This window comes from Myotis myotis, unplaced genomic scaffold (genome assembly GCF_014108235.1).
Source record: "Myotis myotis isolate mMyoMyo1 unplaced genomic scaffold, mMyoMyo1.p scaffold_m19_p_8, whole genome shotgun sequence".
Classification (NCBI taxonomy): Eukaryota; Metazoa; Chordata; class Mammalia; order Chiroptera; family Vespertilionidae; genus Myotis; species Myotis myotis.
In genome coordinates this window covers 11,107,544-11,125,662 of record NW_023416390.1, presented here as the reverse complement: position 1 = coordinate 11,125,662, position 18,119 = coordinate 11,107,544, and the positions used below count along the sequence as shown (strand labels likewise).

Genomic DNA, 18,119 nt, shown 5'->3' with positions numbered 1-18,119 from the left:
CCACTCCCCATGGGTGGGCACAGGCCGGGCTGAGAGAACCGCCCCCCTCGAGTGTATGAATTTCGTGCACTGGGCCTCTAGTTATTAAATGATAAACAACTGCTTCAAAGAGCTAAATAAGAGGAGACTAAATATGAATACTGTTTATGGATGATGTACAGTAAAAGAAAGCCATTGGATTTTGGAGGTCATCTAGATTAAATGAATAAAAACCACACTCTATACATGTGTGATTATGTTTTATTTGAAAAATGTTTAACAATTACATTACCTGTTGGTCATTAAGGTTTCCCTGTACTAAGGAGTCAATGAAAATGCGTTGACTAATGTTCTTTCCTTTTCGTTCTTTTATGATTTTCTTCAAAATAGATTCCAGTTGCATAAGGGCTTAGTGAAGAAAAAAAAAAATTTAGAATATATGCACTTGTAAAGATTAAACTTTAAAACATTTCTGTACAATGCTATTACTACAGAATAAAATTTTCAAAGGTAAAGTAGTAACCAACAATTTTTAAAAAGCTAATTTATGTTTAAATTCATCTACTTTCTTTTCCTTCTCTTCACTAAATTTTATACGTGTACAAAAAAGTACATAAGATATATATGCACCATCTAAGGAATAATTACAAAGCAAACACCCATAATATTGCCACCCAGGTCAAGAAGTAGGACAATGCCAGCACCTTAGAGGCCTCCACACACATATACCTCTCCACTGATATTATCCACCTCACTTCTAATTTCTGTCCTCTTAACTTTATTCTTCTCTCAAATCAGGCATCACCCAGTTTAGGGACAGAAACAGATGTGAAATAACAAGAAAGGACACAGCCAGCATGCCTCGATGGCTGAATGTTGACCTATGAACCAGGAGGTCATGGTTGGATTCCCAGTCAGGGCACAGGCCCAGGATGCAGGCTCGATCCCCAGTGAGGGGCGTGCAGGAGGCAGCCTATCAATGACTCTCATCATCGATGTTTCTATCTTTCTGTCCCTCTCCCTTCTTCTCTGAAATAAAAAATAAAAAAAAAAAATATATATATATATATATATATATATATATATATATATATATATATATAAAGAAAACTCCTAAAACCTAAAAGATATAGAGTAGCTGATATCCAACAATCAAAAGAATTATCCAAAGATCATTTCTCAGTTCCCATCTTACTTGGCCTATCACAGCACTTGATGATGTCGACCACTTACTTGCAAGAAACACTTGGTCATCTGGCTTCCAGGATTCACACTCTCCCAGATTCCACGCTTTCCTCCCACTCTCCTACCTGCCCATTCTCAGTCTCCTTTGTTAATTCCTTCTCATCTCTAGAATTTTTTCATGGTAGAATGTCCAAGGTAACATATCAGTTTTTGGAACTCTTCTGTGTTGCTATTTACATTCAGTTAGATTGGTGATCACCAGCCCCAAGGCTTTAAATACAATCTATGTACTTAACACTCGCAAATTTATATTTCCAGTCAGGACCTTGCCCCTGAACTCCAGACTCATGTATCTTATAACCATCTCAGCATCTCCTCTTGGCTGTCTGAAACATATTAAACATACCATATCCAAAACTGACCCTTGATCTTTCCCCTCAAAGCTGATCTTCCTAGTCTGTCCATCTTATTTCCCAATAGCTTTAATTTCCAATGACTTAGGCCTAGAACAGTGATGGCGAACCTTTTGAGTTCGGCGTGTCAGCATTTTGAAAAACCCTAACTTAACTCTGGTGCCGTGTCACATATAGAAATTTGTTGATATTTGCAACCATAGTAAAACAAAGACTTATATTTTTGATATTTATTTTATATATTTAAATGCCATTTAACAAAGAAAAATCAACCAAAAAAAGGAGCTTGCGTGTCATAGGTTCGCCATCACTGGCCTAGAATCTGGGTATCCTCCTTCTCGCTTATACCCCACATCTAATCTGTCAGCCCATGTTGGTGGGTCTGTCTTCCAAATACAGAATTATTCTCCCTTATTTTTTTTCTTGCTATATTTTCTGTTGCCTGACACTGAGTCCACACCACATTATTTCTCTGGCCTGGTTTATTGCAATAGCTCCCTAAGTAGTCTTCCCACTTCTGTTCTGGGTACCTCCAACCTATCATAGCAACCAGAGTGATCCTTTAAAAACAGAATGCAGCCCTGGCTGGTTTGGCTCAGTGGATAGAGCGTCGGCCTGTGGACTGAAGGGTCCTGGGTTCGATTTCGGTCAAGGGCACATGCCTGGGTTGTGGGCTTGATCCCCAGTGGGGGGCATGTGGGAGGCAGCTGATAAATGGTTCTCTCTCATCATTGATGTTTCTATCTCTCTCTCCCTCTCCCTTCCTCTCTGGAATCAATAAAAAATATTTTTTAAAAAACATAATTCAGATCATAACTCTGCTCAAAACCTTCCAGTGGCTTCCTATCTCATAGTAAGAACCTATTCACACAATGACCTACAAACCAGACAAAATCTGTCCCTATCCCCAGTCATTCTAGACTCATCTCCTATTCCTCTCTGACTCACTTCACCACAGACACACCCTGTTATATCTCAAATATACCACGGAGAATCCCACCTCAAGGACTTGGCAATTACTTTTCCTCTAAAAGGAATATTCTTCCCTTGGACATAGGATGTCCACATGACAGTTACCTTACCTCTTACAACTGTTTGCTCAAAAGTCACCTAACTTGGTGAGGCCTTTCCTAATGGCCTTATTTAAAATTGTAACCTCCTCACCTCTAGCACTCCCTATCCCGCTTCCTGACTTAATTTTCTCCGTAGCACTTTGCATTTTTAACACACTATTGCGTTTATTTATTTAGATTATTGTCTGCCTCTTTCCACTAGAATGTGCTGCCACAAAGACAGGAATTTGTGTTTGCTTTGTTATACAATCTACTTTATTTAGAATCTAAAAAATTATAAGTTATTCATTTCCATTTATATTAATTGAATCAATGTTTGTGAAATAAATTTTTTATTAAGGGGAGTACTCTAAATGCATCCATCGAGATAATCAGAATGGTTACAAAAACTAGATAGCAGAAAACATATCAATTAAATTGGCTTTTCTGGACTTAGTCTGGACATCAAAGGAATCACTGAAATGGTCAGCCCCGTGAGGACAGGGATTATTGTCTTCTATACAAAGAAGAGGGCCCAGCACATATGGGCCTCAGTAAACATTCGTTGGAAGAATAAAGGAAGAGAATCCTGAGGAGCAGTACTGTTATATGGAAAACAACCCATTGTTCCAATGCAGTCTATGGATTTAACTTACCCCAGCCTACCTCCAAAAGGGACTGAAGCAGCTCAGAATACAGGTATGAAAGCATTACAATCATTAAATTATTGACAGAATATGTAAAATAAAATAAAAAGGGGGAGAATAACTTGGGAGAGCCATCTTAAACTAAAACTGCTATTTTTCTGAGTTTACAAAGTTGTAACCAATGCCAAACATTTTTGAAAATATTGTTTTCAAAATTATATATGTTATAATGGCAATAATTTTTATGTTGCTAACATTTTTTACAAATATTACAAAATATTCAATTATATTGATATGATTTTCTTAACAATTCCTATGTTGTTGGACATTTATATTGTTTCTGGTTTTCTACTTGCAGAAACAGCAGGGACAGAAATATTCAAGAAATATTTTTCTCTTGCTAGGTAATTTGAGCCATCATTTATCAATCTTACCATGTGTCATCAAAATGCTTTCCTAGGGTTGTACCCTTACACTCTCCATTAATCCTGTAGGCTATTCCAACTCTACAGCATTCTCATTCTGTGGTGAATGCTAGAATTCCATTTATAAATTCACTGCTTTTTCCTCTCGTTTGTTTAAGAACTTCCATTATGGGAAATGTAGGGGCGGGGGGGGGGGGGGGAAGAGAGAGAAAAAACCCATGATTTATAATTTCATTGTTCCGAAATAGCCCTATTAAAATAAAGCACATATCCTTTTATCCTCACTAGAAATTAAGAGTGGCAAAACTTACCATCTTCATATTGTTTTTTCCGAGTTGTACTTTCATCAAGTGATCCATCTAGAAAGCCTTTCCCGATCTCAGACCAAACCTAAAAATAGAAAAACATACCTACTATCTAATATGTAGATTTTCTAAATAATAAAGCAATCTAAGCTAATAATTGAACTCCAGCCTCACGAACAGAACTTATAATGAAGCTCTCACTTTTAAATAAGCTACATAATCATTTACTCCATAGTCTATGAGAATAGGACAAATATATTTTAATAATTTTCATCAAGAAACTTTCAAATTAATTATAACTGAAAAGTCCAAAGTTCCTTTTCTGCCCTCGCCGGTGTGGCTCAGTTGGTTGAGCATTATGCCATGCACCCAAAGCTTGCCAGTTTGGTTCTATTCTGGATCAGGGCACATACCCAGGTTTCGGGTTCAATCCTGGTTGGGGTGTGTGTGGGAGGCAACTAATCGATGTTTCTCTCTCTCTCTCTCTCTCTCTCTCTCTCTCTCTCTCTCTCTCTCTCTCTCTCGCGCGCGCGCGCTTCTTTCCTCCCTCCCTCTCTTTGTCTCTCCCACCCATCCACTCTCTCTAAAAATCAATGGCAACAATATCCTTCAGTAAGGATTAATAATAAAAAACAAAAAAGAAAGAAAGAAATATGGGCAAAAGACATGAAAAAGCACCCCACAAAAAAACAACACAAGTATTCAACAAAAATATTAAAAAATGTGTAACCTCACAAACAATAGAATAATTATATATTTTAATCATGAAATCATTTCTGAACAATTAAGTAGGCAAATATTTAAAGGACCAATAATTCTAAATGTCAAAAGCACACGGAAAGAGCACACTAATGTTGGTGAGAAAATAACTGGGACAATGTTTCTGGAGAAACACAGTCAGCGACTGAATGTGAGGTGTACATTTTTCACACTCAACATCTGTGCAGTCGGTATGCACCTTACAACTGAGGCCGGCTCCCAGCTGCTGTCAGCCACGAAGTGGTCATGATGAAGTTGTTATCACCTCTGCATTCACAACGTGGTTATTATTCCCGGTGACATGCACCCCTTGGTGTTTCAAACATTGGAAGATCATTTGAGGTAGGATTTCAAGTCATGTTTATGTGGTAGGCAGTTAGACAGACATGGCCAGAGTAGGGAGGATGGGCTAGGTATAGAAGGTCACCAGGGTGAAAAGTCTCGAATGCCCAGCAAAGGACAAATGTAGGGTGGGACCTCACCCTCAGGGTGACTCTTCCTCCACTAGCTTATCCCTGGTCATGCATGGGGTTTGGATACCCTGGCCTTTCCTCCCTAGAGATAACATCTAGTCCTCAGCTATATTTCAGCTCCAGGCCCAGAAAAGCAGCAAAACCAGACAAGTGACACCAAGGCTGACCTCAGGACAAGCTGCATTGGATAATGACCCCCTGCCCTGGCACTGACCAATCAATCTGTGGAGACCTGGACCCTGAAAGGACACACCTGGAAAGCTGCTGAATATTCTATTGAAACCTTCCCCTGGGATCTCCCCTGAATCTCTACCCTTAAAACCCTTAAGATAGAGGATCCAGTGCACTCTCCTCCCAGAGCACCCCTTCACCTGTCCTCCCCCACCTCTCATCTCCTCTCTTCCTCCCCACATGTGCATCACCTTGACCTTCCTCACTTCTAAGCGCTAAGGGCCCCTCCTTTGCCTCTATAACTTGTTTCCTAATCCCATTTCTTCTATGAATTACTTCTACCTCTGTGATTTTTCCAAATAAAGGTTCTCTTATAGTTTGAGTCTTGGCTCTGAATTCTTTCCTAGCTACACTCAAGTACTGAGATTGCTAAACCCAGGTCTGATCTGACACCACTGGTCTAACACACCTGGTGCCCTTCCTACTACCTCCAACATTTATAGTCTGAAAACTTTTCTTTGACAACTTCTACTAATGTTAAGAAATATACATTTCTGCCTGGTCAGTGTTGTTCAGTGGTTGAGTGTCAACCTATGAACCAGAAGATCACGGTTTGATTCCTGATCAGGGCACATGCCTAGTGGAGGGCAAGCAGGAGGCAGCCAATCAATGATTCTCTCTCATCATTGATGTTTCTATCTCTCTCTCTTCCTCTCTCTTCCTCTCTAAAACCAATAAAAATATATTTTTTTAAAAAAAATAGAGAAAAATCAATTCCATATGTGAATCTAGAAAGGGCACTAGTAAATCAATTTTAAACTGAATTAGCCCTTCTTTAAATCATATTAATCCCATTAGCATTATTTTGCTCATTAGCTTTAATTCCTTTCTACATAGGACATAGTCTAGTACTATTAAATATAGTTTTTTCTTTATTCTAGAATTCAGTATTATTTCATAATATATGTGGTATTAAAAGAAAATTTATTTAGTTATCTAATTTTTAAATTTCAAAAGTAATATTTAAATTTTTTAAAGAGACAATTATCTTCACTTACATTGTTGTTTTTAATCCCAAACAGTGAAATTCTATACTATAGAACCTTAAACATTATTCTTTTTTAAAAATATATTTTTATTGATTTCAGAGAGGAAGGGAGAGGGAGAGAGAGAGCTAGAAACATCAATGATGAGAGAGAATCATTGATCGGCTGCTTCCTGCAAGCCCCCCACTAGGGATTGAGCCCATAACCTGGGCATGTGCCCTTGACTGGAATCGAACCTGGGACCTTTCAGTTCACAGGCTGACGCTCTATCCACTCAGCGAAACCATCTAGGGCTAAACCTTATTCTTGAGAGGCAAAATCTACATTATTTAACTATCTAATTTGATGAGAGAATAATTTTAAATTTGGTCCTGGACTTACTGTGCCATGATTCTTCTGGAAGCGAATGACTTCCTGGTCATCTTCAAATGTACTACCCATTACCATCTGTGTAACAGACTTCATAGCAAAACCAAGCATATGCTGGCAAAGGGGTATGTGCTGGGACTCTGGGTAGGAGAGCCATTTATTTAATAATTCTTCTGAAAGCTGAAAGAGAACAGAAGCCCACATGATTTATTGTTCTCTCCTGAATAAGCATTCAAGTGATTGGTTAATTTGTCAGGCTAAGTGGCTCCACCTAAAATTACATCCTCAGTGGTTTAGATTCAGATTCTGTCAAAGGGTTGGTTTGCGAAACAAAACAGGACCAGGACCACCACCACCACAACAAAATATATATTTTAAAAGTTCAAAGGCTGGTAAAATCTTAAGGCTAATGGAAATTAAGAGGCTAAATTCTTAGTATCTAATTTAATATAGCTATGACCATAAAAATCTTGTTACCAATACTGTCACTTGCATCACATAACTGACTTTTGACTTGCTCATGGCTTAATCCACTTGTTTTGCACCTTATTCTCTAAATCAATGCAAATACCATAAATAACTCATACAGGATTTTTCTCTAGGCAAACAGGTCTAGATCTTCTGTTAGAGGATTATGTGAATATTGACTAGTTTATATTAGGTGGGAATTCTATCTGTTGATGAGCTTCATTTGATAGTCAGATCGGTGTTATATATTAACTTATTATTGGTAGAAATGTCCAAATCTATGATAAATGCTTTCATTCATAATACACTTTTTTTTAAAATATCCTTTCTAATTTTGCCATGTGTGATATATGTATATTTATATGAAAAACTACCATGTGGTTGAATAACAAGAATGTGTTTATGCTGGAATATTCTTTTACTAGCTATATTTATATGATAAATAAATTACATATATATGATACATAACTATAAAGACCATAAAAATATATGCTATTAATCTTATCATTTATCCTGAATAAGGACACATGATACACAATAACTTACTTCTTCAGAATGTTCATGTTAAAATACCATATTAATTTCAAGTAACATAAAATTATATTAGAGAAAACAAGTCAGTCTACCTAGAAGCTGACTTACAATTCAAAAGATAAGATTTTAGAGTATATATCAGTTTTCTGAAAGAATACAAACTTTCTTTTTGAAAAAAGTTTTTAGGTAATTAATCAGTAATTATAGCAAAAATATTAGAATTTCAGAGAAAGCAAAGTCTTTTTAATTCCACCTTACATTAAGATATTACTGTGACTGCAATACTCAAAAAGGTTTTTAAAAAGAAGAAAAAAAAATCGCTAGCCAAACAAAACTACATTCCAGGGTAGCAGAATCAAGCTATAGAGCAGCAATGTGCCAGACTGACTGGGATCAAATCCTAGTCCTACTATTTACTAGCTATATGTCCTTGGACAAGTAACTTAACCACTCTGTGCTTCAGTTTCTTCATCTAAAAAAAGAGAAATAACAATACATACCTATAAAGTTCTTATGAGGATTAAATGAGCTCATGAAGCTATTGAACCAATGAACTCAATAATTTTGGCTATTAATATTATCACTAAGCTGTCAATTAAAAGGACAGTCATAAATTCTAAAATCCAGAAGTACTTGTTAAATCAAAATTTAGACTCAAAGTCACAGCATAATATTAGATTAAAGCACACAGAAGAGAGAAGTTACACTCACAGAATTAAAGTGGAGGTTTACACTCAGCCTTGGAACAGAGACAGTCAAGACAGGAAGGAGTCAGAACACACGGGATGAGCTTTGTGAAGATGAGAGAAGAGTCAGAACAGAACTCAGATCTGGACCGCCCCCCTCCAAAAAAATAAAGGCAAAAGGTTTAGTAAGTCAATATGAAATATACAACTTAATTCGGGGTGGTAACTCTAGGTAAGCAGCTATTCTCTTAAAGAAAACCACTGGTATAGACAGCAGTACTCTTCAGTCACATGAAAGGGGCTCTATTGTCTCAGCAAAGCAGGAGGCAAGGACAGCCATAGCAAACAAAAAGGGTGGGTAGGACTAGCAATACTACTTTAAGGGTGAAGGTTTGTAACAATCCTATGAAGATACAGAGAACTAACAGAAAGCACACAGGGTCCCTTTCAGACAAAAAGGAAATGGTATTAATAAGTATTATTTTCACACTCTGTAAATCATTTGTGGAGCTCCTTAAAAATGTCAGATCCACCCCTCCCCCAAAAGGTCAGATCCCTTCCCAGTGATTCAATTCATCCCAGTAGATTCCAAGTAATCTACATATTTAACAAGAGAGAGTTTCAGGTAAACGTAGACCATGTTTTAGGAAACAGTGGTTAAAAGTCTGGCCTGAAAACAAAGGACAAATCTACTGATATAGAAAAAAATTTCAGGTTCTCTCCACTCCCATAATTTCCATTTATATAGGGAGTCTGGGTGTTAAGTTTTTTGTTTTGTTTTTGTTTGTTTTGTTTTAGAATTTCAGGACGATAAAGATCAGCTTAGACAGACAAGTAAAAAAGTAGCAAGAAAACAACACACAACAGTTAAAAAATATGTTATCTGAATTGCAGAACTCTAGGCCAAACTACTTATCACCTTACCTTTAGCAGGAGAGCAAAATTACTCTGCAGAGAATCAGTCACACCATTTTCATACAATTTTTTTCTTGTGTAGTTTTCACTCACATTCCCACCACCAGATTGATACCTTAACAATGACTTTAGCATCGTTTCAAAAGGGTCCACTGAAACAGACAAATTAAACATTTCAAAGTCAAAGTAATCACTCAAACAACAACAGAACTTCCAGCAAAAGGACATAGAGATCAGGGAATTATGGGATTGTAACGGAAAGCATGGCAACTTTTTCCCCCCACAACTCCCTTAAGAGGCAATGAAAATTGTCAAGAATAAGTACAATATCCTGACTGGGAATTCCACCATAAACCATTAATACATGCATACACTTTCTACCTACATGACAACAATATCTTTGACTTCTAAAAAAAAGCCTCATGCCCTAGCTGGTGTTCTCAGGGGTAGAGCGTCAACCTGCGGACCAAAGGGTCTCAGGTTCAATTCCCAGTCAAGCAAGGGTACCTGGGTTGCAGGTTCTTTTCCCGGCCCAGGTCGGGGCATGTGTGGGAGGCAACCAATCAATGTCTGTCTGTCTGTCTGTCTGTCTGTCTCTCTCTCTCTTTCACTCTCTCTTTCTCTCTCTCTCCCACCTCCCTCTCTCCCTTCCACTCCCTCTTTAAAAATCAATGGGAAAAATATCCTTGGGTGAGGATTACCAACAACAACAACAAAGCTCATGCCACTGATTTTAAAGCAAATTTGATGATTCTGTGTAATGGTCAAGTGTTTGAGTTAAAATTATTTAGCTGAGTTCAAAAAAAATTATTTTCTCCTTTATCCATTATTTGAAGTGTTTCTTTAATAACTTTGTTTTCACATACGTACAAAAATACACTGTCATGGTAAACAATTAAAAAAGAAAGTAAAATACATCTAAATCTCACCACAGAGATACCCAGATAAACATTTTAGGGATCTTTTTTAGAGCTGTTACCATTTCTTAAGAGAGAGAACATTCTGTCAGACTTCACAAAGAACTACAGCCCCTTCTTTCAGAGCACGTGTCTCAGTTCATTAGTGTGATCATTTATTTCCTCGGTGTTTACATGCTCCCCCGTCCCCAACACTAACCTATAATCTCCACAGGACAGAGACCACATCTGGTTTTACTCAGCAATGTATTTCCTGGCAGAGCCATCTTTCTATGATGTGGAAAGCTCAGTAATTAAGGCCATGAACTCAGGCCAGACAGCCTTGCTTCAAGTCCCAGCTCCATCACTAATTAGTGGTGTGACCCTGGGCAAATAATTTAACTTCTCTTAACCTCAATTTTGTCTTCTGTTAAATAGAAATAAACATAATACCTATTTCATAAGGTTGTTCTGAGAATTAAATGATTTAACACTTATAAAAGGTTTAGAATAAATTGCTGGCATATAGTAATTGCTATACAAGTATTTGGTAAACAAAATAAAACATATCTGTATCATCATATTAAGCCTGAAAGTAATATTAAAAGTATTCTTTTATGTAGCCATTAGTAAGTATATGTTTGCTTCAAATTTTCATTATAAATAATGCTAATGTCTTTTCTCATTTATGTGATTAGCAATTCATGATAAATTCTTGAGGATTATAATTGCTAAGTCAAATGTTACTGCCAACCTTCTCTCCAGAAGGTTTGTAAACCATTTATACTCCATGTTGCTCCATTCCTTCATCAATAATGAGTTGGTCAATATTTTTCATCTCTTTAGTCAGAGAGGGAAAAATCTCATTTTTATTTGCATACTACTGATTATCAGTGAGGTTGAAATTTGCTTATTGGCCATTTATATTTCTTTCTTAATTACCTTGTTTTTACCCATTTTCCTACAATTGCATTTTATTTTTTTCTTATTAGGTTTTTTAAAAATTTTTATTTACTTTAACAATTTATTTTTAATCCTTGCCTGAGGATATGTTTATTGGTTTGAGAGAGGAATGGAGAAACACTGATGGTTGAGAGAGAAGTATCAATCGGTTGCCTCCAGTATGTGTCCCTATAACCTAGGTATGTGCCCTGACCAGAACTGAACCCACAACCTTTTTAGAGTACAGATCAATGCTCCAACCAGCTGAACCACCAACCCGGGTTTTCTTATTTGTTTTTATTTACTTTATAAATATATGGGTGGGAAATAGTTTTCCCATTTCTTTTAAACTTTTTCATTCTTTTTTATTTTATAAAAATACTAGAGGCCCAGTGCACAAATTCATGCATGGGTGAGGTCTGGCAGGCCCGCCCCGATGGGGGCAGAGAGGGCAGGGGACATGGGAGGTTGGCTGGCTGGCCCCGCCCCTGATCGGGGTGTGGGGGCTGATCGGGGGCAGGGCTGGTCAGGGAGAGGGACCCCAGGCGGTTGGCAGGCCAGCCCTACCCCTGTTCAAACTCTGGTTAAGGGGACAATTTGCATATTACCCTTTTATTATATAGGATAGTCATTAACTAATACACACTATGTATAGTAATGAGTGGCCAGCATTTTTCCATTTCTCTCTTTTTCATACTTTTTTAAGGTTTCTATTATAATACAATTTTTCATTTTTATGTAGACAGATTTATCCAATTTGTGTTTGATGGGTCCTAGATCTCATGTCATGGTAAGAAAAGGATGTTTATCAATACCACCCGCAAAATTTAATATTTAGCTATTTTTTTCTATTACTTTCATGACTCCATATTTTAATCATTTGGAATTTTCTTTGATAAAGAATAAAGCATATTTTCCTCCCAAATAGCTAACCAGTTTTCCCAATATCATTTATTAGCTTTCCCTTTATCATAAAATGCTATTTTTATCATGTATACTTGGTTTGTCTACTGGACTAATTACTCTATTCCATTGGTCTGTCTAGTCCTATCACAGTACAAGATTCTTTAAATTAATCTAGCTATATGATACACTGTTCTGTCTGATGGTAGAGGTATTGCCCTCATTAATGTTTTTTTCTAGATATTTCTTGGCTGCTCATGTACATCCATTCTTCCAGATGTACCCTGGAACTATTTTTTCAGGTTCCCCAAAAAATTTACATTGGGATTTAATTATATATGTACTAGAGGCCCAGTGCATGAAATTCATGCACTTGGAGGAGGGCGCTCAGCCTGGCCTGGGCCCTCTCGCAGTCTGGGAGCCCTCAGGGGATGTCTGACTGACAGCAGCAGTGGGACATCCTTAGCACTGCAGCGGAGGCAGGAGAGGCTCCGGCCAACGTTGCAGCGCTCACCAACCATGAGCCCAGCTTCTGGCTAAGCAGCGCTCCCCCTTGTGGGAGCGCACTGTCCACCAGGGGGCAGCTCCTGTGCTGAGCAGGATCCGGCTGAAACCAGCTCTCTGACATCCTGAGGAGTCCCGGATTGCGAGAGGGTGCAGGCCAGGCCGAGGGACCTCACCAGTGCACAATCAGGGCCAGAGAGGGACGTGGGAGGTTGGCCAGCTGGGGGGGACCGCGGGAGGGCACCAGGGCGTGTCCGGCCCATCATCCTCAGTCCCGATCAGCCAGACCCCAGCAGCAAGCTACCCTACCAGTCAGAGCATCTGCCCCCTGGTGGTCAGTGCACATCATAGCAACTGGTCGACCGGTCAAATTACTGCCCCCTGGTGGTCAGTGCACATCATAGCGAGCGGTTGAGCGGCCTTAGCATATTATGCTTTGATTGGTTGAACGGATGACCGGACACTTACCATATTAGGCTTTTATTATATAGGATTTATATAGAGAAACATATAATTAATATATATATGTGAAAAAATAATCATTTTATAATATTGTGTCTTAAATCAGGTAATAAATATAAAAACTTCAGCACAATGCTTGGCCCATAGGATAAAGCATTCAACAAATGTTAGCTATTCCTATTCAAAAACAATGTATAGCTCTTTATTTAAAGACAGTTATTCTTAAAAGATATGGATCGGCTAATTAGAAAGAAAATTAAACTTACATGTCTTATTGGGGTTGATATGCTGCTTCAGCACATTGACAGTGCCCAAGCTAACCACTGGGCGCCTGCCAAACCAGAAGGAGACCACAGGCCCATATCTCTCATGCAAATTTACCAGGAACTCATGCAAACTTCCATTGTTCACAATATCTGGAAGATTACCATCTCTGAGAAAAGAGCAACATTGAACAAAATAATCAAATTAACTTGGAAGAATCAGAAAAATAACTGTGTCAAGAGATGAAACCAAAGGTATAAGAAATTCAATTACTGCAAAACCCAAAACTCAATTATATTTGACTTCTTGCTTTCTAAAGATATATTTAGACATAGATTTGTCTGATATTTTTAGAGTTCATAATACTTCAAACCAAGTAAGAAACATCTGATTTTGAAACTGGAAAAAAAATTTTTTTGCAGCACCTCATTCTGAGGCAGCAATGAACATCATCAGAGACTGATGAAAAACATCAGACTAGCTATGGCAATTTTTCATCATTCTATCTTAGTCCTGTCTTTCTATTGTCAACTTTCTCTAATTAAGGGAAAATGACAGAAATTGAAGGTTTTTATTTATACAGCCTTCCTTTCTGTTCTTAATGAAATTTAGGTTGTATGCTAAGAGGTAAGTTAAAGGTAAATAAAGGAGCCCTGGCTGGTTTTCCCAGTGGTTAGAACATCAGCCTGCAGACCAAAGGGTCTCAGGTTCGATTCCAGGTCAAGGGCAATTATCTTGGTTGCAGGTTCGATCCCCAGCCTGTTGGGGCTCGTGCATGAGACAACCAATAAACATGCAGTGAATGATATACATCAATATTCCTCTTTCTCTCTCCCCCTTCTCCCTCCCTTCCACTCTCTCTACAAAAAATCAATGCCAAAAAAAATATCCTTAGGTGAGGATTTAAAAAAAAAGAGTAAATAAGGAATTAAATGAGCTAGTATTCTAAAAATTTGACTTAGTCTCCATACCAAATTAAGAATTGACTCTACTTGATTCCAAAAAAGTAATTACTCACTTTTCATCCGTTGGAGTAATCCCTGGAATTCCTGCAGCTTGTCTGGAAGCCTTAAAGAAAAATTTTGCAATAGTTCATTTAGTATAATGAATTATCATACATCCCATAAGTCAGATGTGTTTTGCTAAGACATCTGCAGGACCTTAAATAATGGCTTTCGGGCCTAACCGGTTTGGCTGAGTGGATAGAGCGCCGGCCTGTGGACTGAGAGGTCCCAGGTTCGATTCCAGTCAGGACCATGTGCCTTGGTTGCGGACACATCCCCAGTGGGAGGTGTGCAGAAGGCAACTGATCGATGTCTCAATAAAACATCTCTTCCTCTCTGTAAAAAATCAATAAAATATAAATATTAAAAAAAAATAATGGCTTTCCAATTTGGTTGAATCTCAGGAATTATTCCTATGTTAAATACAAAAACTGGGTTCTTTGTCATTTAAAAGGACATTTGTCTTCCTCTGTGCCAATTAATCTAAGGGGTTTGAAGATTTAACATCCATTCTACATAAATTAATACATAAACAAGTACATTTTTCTTTGTTCAGTTTTTATATATGGTCCCAACTGGCTTGGCTTGAAAAATAAATCAATGTCACTGGGGAATTTTAATTTTCTTTAATTTTGAATCAGGTTTATGGTTGCTGTGCTTGGGGTCAGTGTTTTTTCTGATTTTACAACCAGCATATCACTTTTATAATAAGACTTTTATAAAATATTTTTTTAAACATATTTTATTGATTTATTTTTTACAGAGAGAAAGGGAGAGGAATAGAAACATCGATGAGAGAGAAACATCAATCAGCTGCCTCCTGCACAGCTCCTACTGGGTATGTGCCCGCAACCAAGGTACATACCCAGAATCGAACCCGGGACCTCTCAGTCCGCAGGCCGGAATCGAACCCGGGACCTCTCAGTCCGCAGGCCGACGCTCTATCCACTGAGCAAAACCGGTCAGGGCTAAAATAATTTTTAAATAAACTAAATGTTTATAGAAAAAAATAAACCTAAAATATCAACTCCAGAATCAATTCTGAATGTTGTCAATGATTTTCAGTAGTACTAATCAGAGTTTACCTACTTGGCATATTCTACTTAACATTATGTAAATAAAAGAATCTTGTTTATTTATTTGAACATGTAAAGGAAAACTATGTTCCATCATGGAGCCAGAATTGCTTAATCATTTTCCTTCTCTACTGTCATAAAATATCTGGGCTCTTTTCTTTCTTCAGTTTTCTCATTATTACACACAGTGCTATGAAAATCTTTGTACAACTTTATTTTTCCTCCTTTGGGGTATGTATGCCAAAAGACAAATACTAGGTAGAAGGGGACTAACTAAAGAGTTTTATAGTTTCTACTAATTACTACAAGAATGCTATCTAGACCAGTGATGGCGAACCTATGACACGTGTGTCAGAGGTGACACGCGAACTCATTTTTTTTGGTTGATTTTTCTTTGTTAAATGGCATTTAAATATATAAAATAAATATCAAAAATCTAAGTCTTTGTTTTACTATGGTTGCAAATATCAAAAAATTTCTATATGTGACACGGCACCAGAGTTAAGTTAGGGTTTTTCAAAATGCTGACATGCCGAGCTCAAAAGGTTCGCCATCACTGATCTAGACAATAGTGTGTGTACCTTGCATTTAAAGGATAACAATGAAACCTACAATGTATAATTTTGTAATCGTCTCATCAATAATAAATATTTTTCAAAGTTATTATAAATGGTGGGGAAAAGGATGGAAGAAACCCTGTAACTTGAAAAAGATAGTCAGTGACATAAAAAGTCTTATTATTGCCCTGGCCGGTGTGGCACAGAGGGGTAGAGTGTCCTGGGTCCTGTGCTGGGAAGGGTCACAGGTCTGATTCCCAGTCAGGTCATATACCCACCCAAGTTGTAGATCCGATCCCCGGTCTAGGCGATTACCGGAGGTAATGATAGATGTTTTTTCGGTCTCTCTCTCTCCCTCATCCTTCCCTTCCCTCTAGCATCAATGAAAAACATATCCTCTGGTGAGAATATTTTTAAAATCCTATTTTTATTTTCTAGGCTGAAATTACTACTTTTAAAATATTTTTTTATTGATTTCAGAGAGGAAGAGAAGGATAGAAACATCAATGATGAGAGAGAATCATTGATTGGCTGCCTCCCTCACCCCCTACTGGGGACCGAGCCCGCAACCCGGCCATGTGCCCTTGACCAGAATCGAACCCAGGACCCTTCAGTCTGCAGGCCAAGGCTTTATCCACTGAGCCAAACCGGCTGGAGCGAGGCTGAAATTATTAATCACTGAAGCAAGTTTCCTGACTTCCCTTTAAACATTATAGATTGGTAGCGTTCATCTATTCTTGCTTCTGAAATCCCATTAAAATGAAAGTGAAGAAATAAAAAGAGGAGAAAACAGGGTACAGAGGAGCCCGCAGCGTGGCTCAGTGTCCACTCTGAACCAGGAGGTCACGCTCCATTCCGGGTCAGGGCACCCACCGGGTTCTGCTGGACCCCCAGTGGGGGCGAGCCAATCAGTGATTCTCTCTCGTCACGGCTGTTTCTCTCTCTCCCCCCTCTCCCTTCCTCTCTGAAATCAATTTTTTAAAAATCTATTTTTAAAAAGATATACCGGAAATTCCAGCTTGTGCAGTTGCACTATTCCGGCCTATTTGCCAGATGGGCACTGTCTGCGGTGCCCCCATCCCCAGTGGTGTATCTGGTGCTGAGCAGCTACTCCACACCGCTATCTTGTCTGCAGAGCACGTTTCAGAGACGATTCCTCCTTGGCTTTCGGGGCCACCCTCCGAGGGTGACAGGGGCAAGTAGAGCAGTAAGACGGGCAGGAGGCCCCAGACAGAGGGCAGTGCCCAAGTCACGCTCAAACGCTTCAAAGGGCACCGAACGAACACACACACACACACACACACACACACACACACACACACACACACACGGCGGAAGAATCCTCGGGAAAGGAAAGGAGGGAGGGGCGAGCCCCGGAGTTTCCTCCCAGACCCAACCAGAAAATGAAATTTGGGGTTGACAGAGTCCCTGCGAGGAGTTACCCAAAGAACCTGAGACCCGCCCCGTCACAAGGACCCGAGGACCAGCCCGCAACACCCGCCGCCCCCGGCCCCGCGGCTTTCCCTCGGCTCCCCGGCGCCCCGGCCCGCGCTTCCCGGGGCCTGAGAACTGGCCGGGCCCGCGCCGCACTCCCCGGTCCCGCTGCGCGCGCCGCGCCCGCCCCCGGAGGCCACCGCGGGCAGAATAAAGTGGACGCGGGCACACTGCGCCGGGGGCGGCGGCCGGAGCCCTGGAGGCCTAGAAGCGGTTACCGGGTAGAGGTAGAGCACCGCTGCCACCAGCGCCAGCAAGAAGGTAACGGCGAAGATCGCGAAGTCCAACATGGTCTTCCGCCCGGAGCCACGTCTCGGGTCCCCAGCTCCCGCAGCCGCGCCTCGGCCAGGGCGGACCTGAGGAAGGAGCGAATGGGTAGCGGGGGCGGGGCCAGGGCCTGGCGGGGGCGTGGTTAACGCCTGGCGGGGGCGGGGCGGGAGGGGCAAGGCCCGGTCCTGGTGGGGCGTGGTTAAGGCCTGGAGAGGGCGAAAGGGGCGGGACCAGGGCCTGGTGGGGGCGTGGTCAAGGCCTGGCCAGGGCTGGCGGAAAGGCCGGTGGATTGTGAAGGGGTGACGGCAACCCCAGCCCGG

The 18,119-nt window shown here is 39.8% G+C and overlaps 1 protein-coding gene across 3 annotated transcripts in view; it reads right to left on the bottom strand.

Annotated features, from left to right (window-relative positions):
- Window positions 1–17,896, bottom strand: part of LOC118661721 (cytochrome P450 20A1) — a 37,980-nt gene extending 20,084 nt beyond the window's left edge. The window contains exons 1-7 of one of the 3 annotated variants that reach the window (XM_036320044.1): window positions 17,748–17,896; window positions 14,417–14,466; window positions 13,401–13,567; window positions 9,437–9,579; window positions 6,837–7,004; window positions 4,013–4,091; window positions 272–387 (exon numbers count right to left, since the gene is read on the bottom strand). In XM_036320044.1, the coding sequence (XP_036175937.1) occupies window positions 272–387; window positions 4,013–4,091; window positions 6,837–7,004; window positions 9,437–9,579; window positions 13,401–13,567; window positions 14,417–14,466; window positions 17,748–17,819 (795 nt within the window). In that variant the 5' untranslated portion in view covers window positions 17,820–17,896. Of the gene's footprint in view, window positions 1–271; window positions 388–4,012; window positions 4,092–6,836; window positions 7,005–8,537; window positions 8,616–9,436; window positions 9,580–10,543; window positions 10,751–13,400; window positions 13,568–14,416; window positions 14,467–17,747 lie in introns of those variants that run through there. The other 2 variants (XM_036320045.1, XM_036320046.1) reach the window with 2 other exon arrangements.
- Window positions 17,897–18,119: the final 223 nt, after the last annotated feature.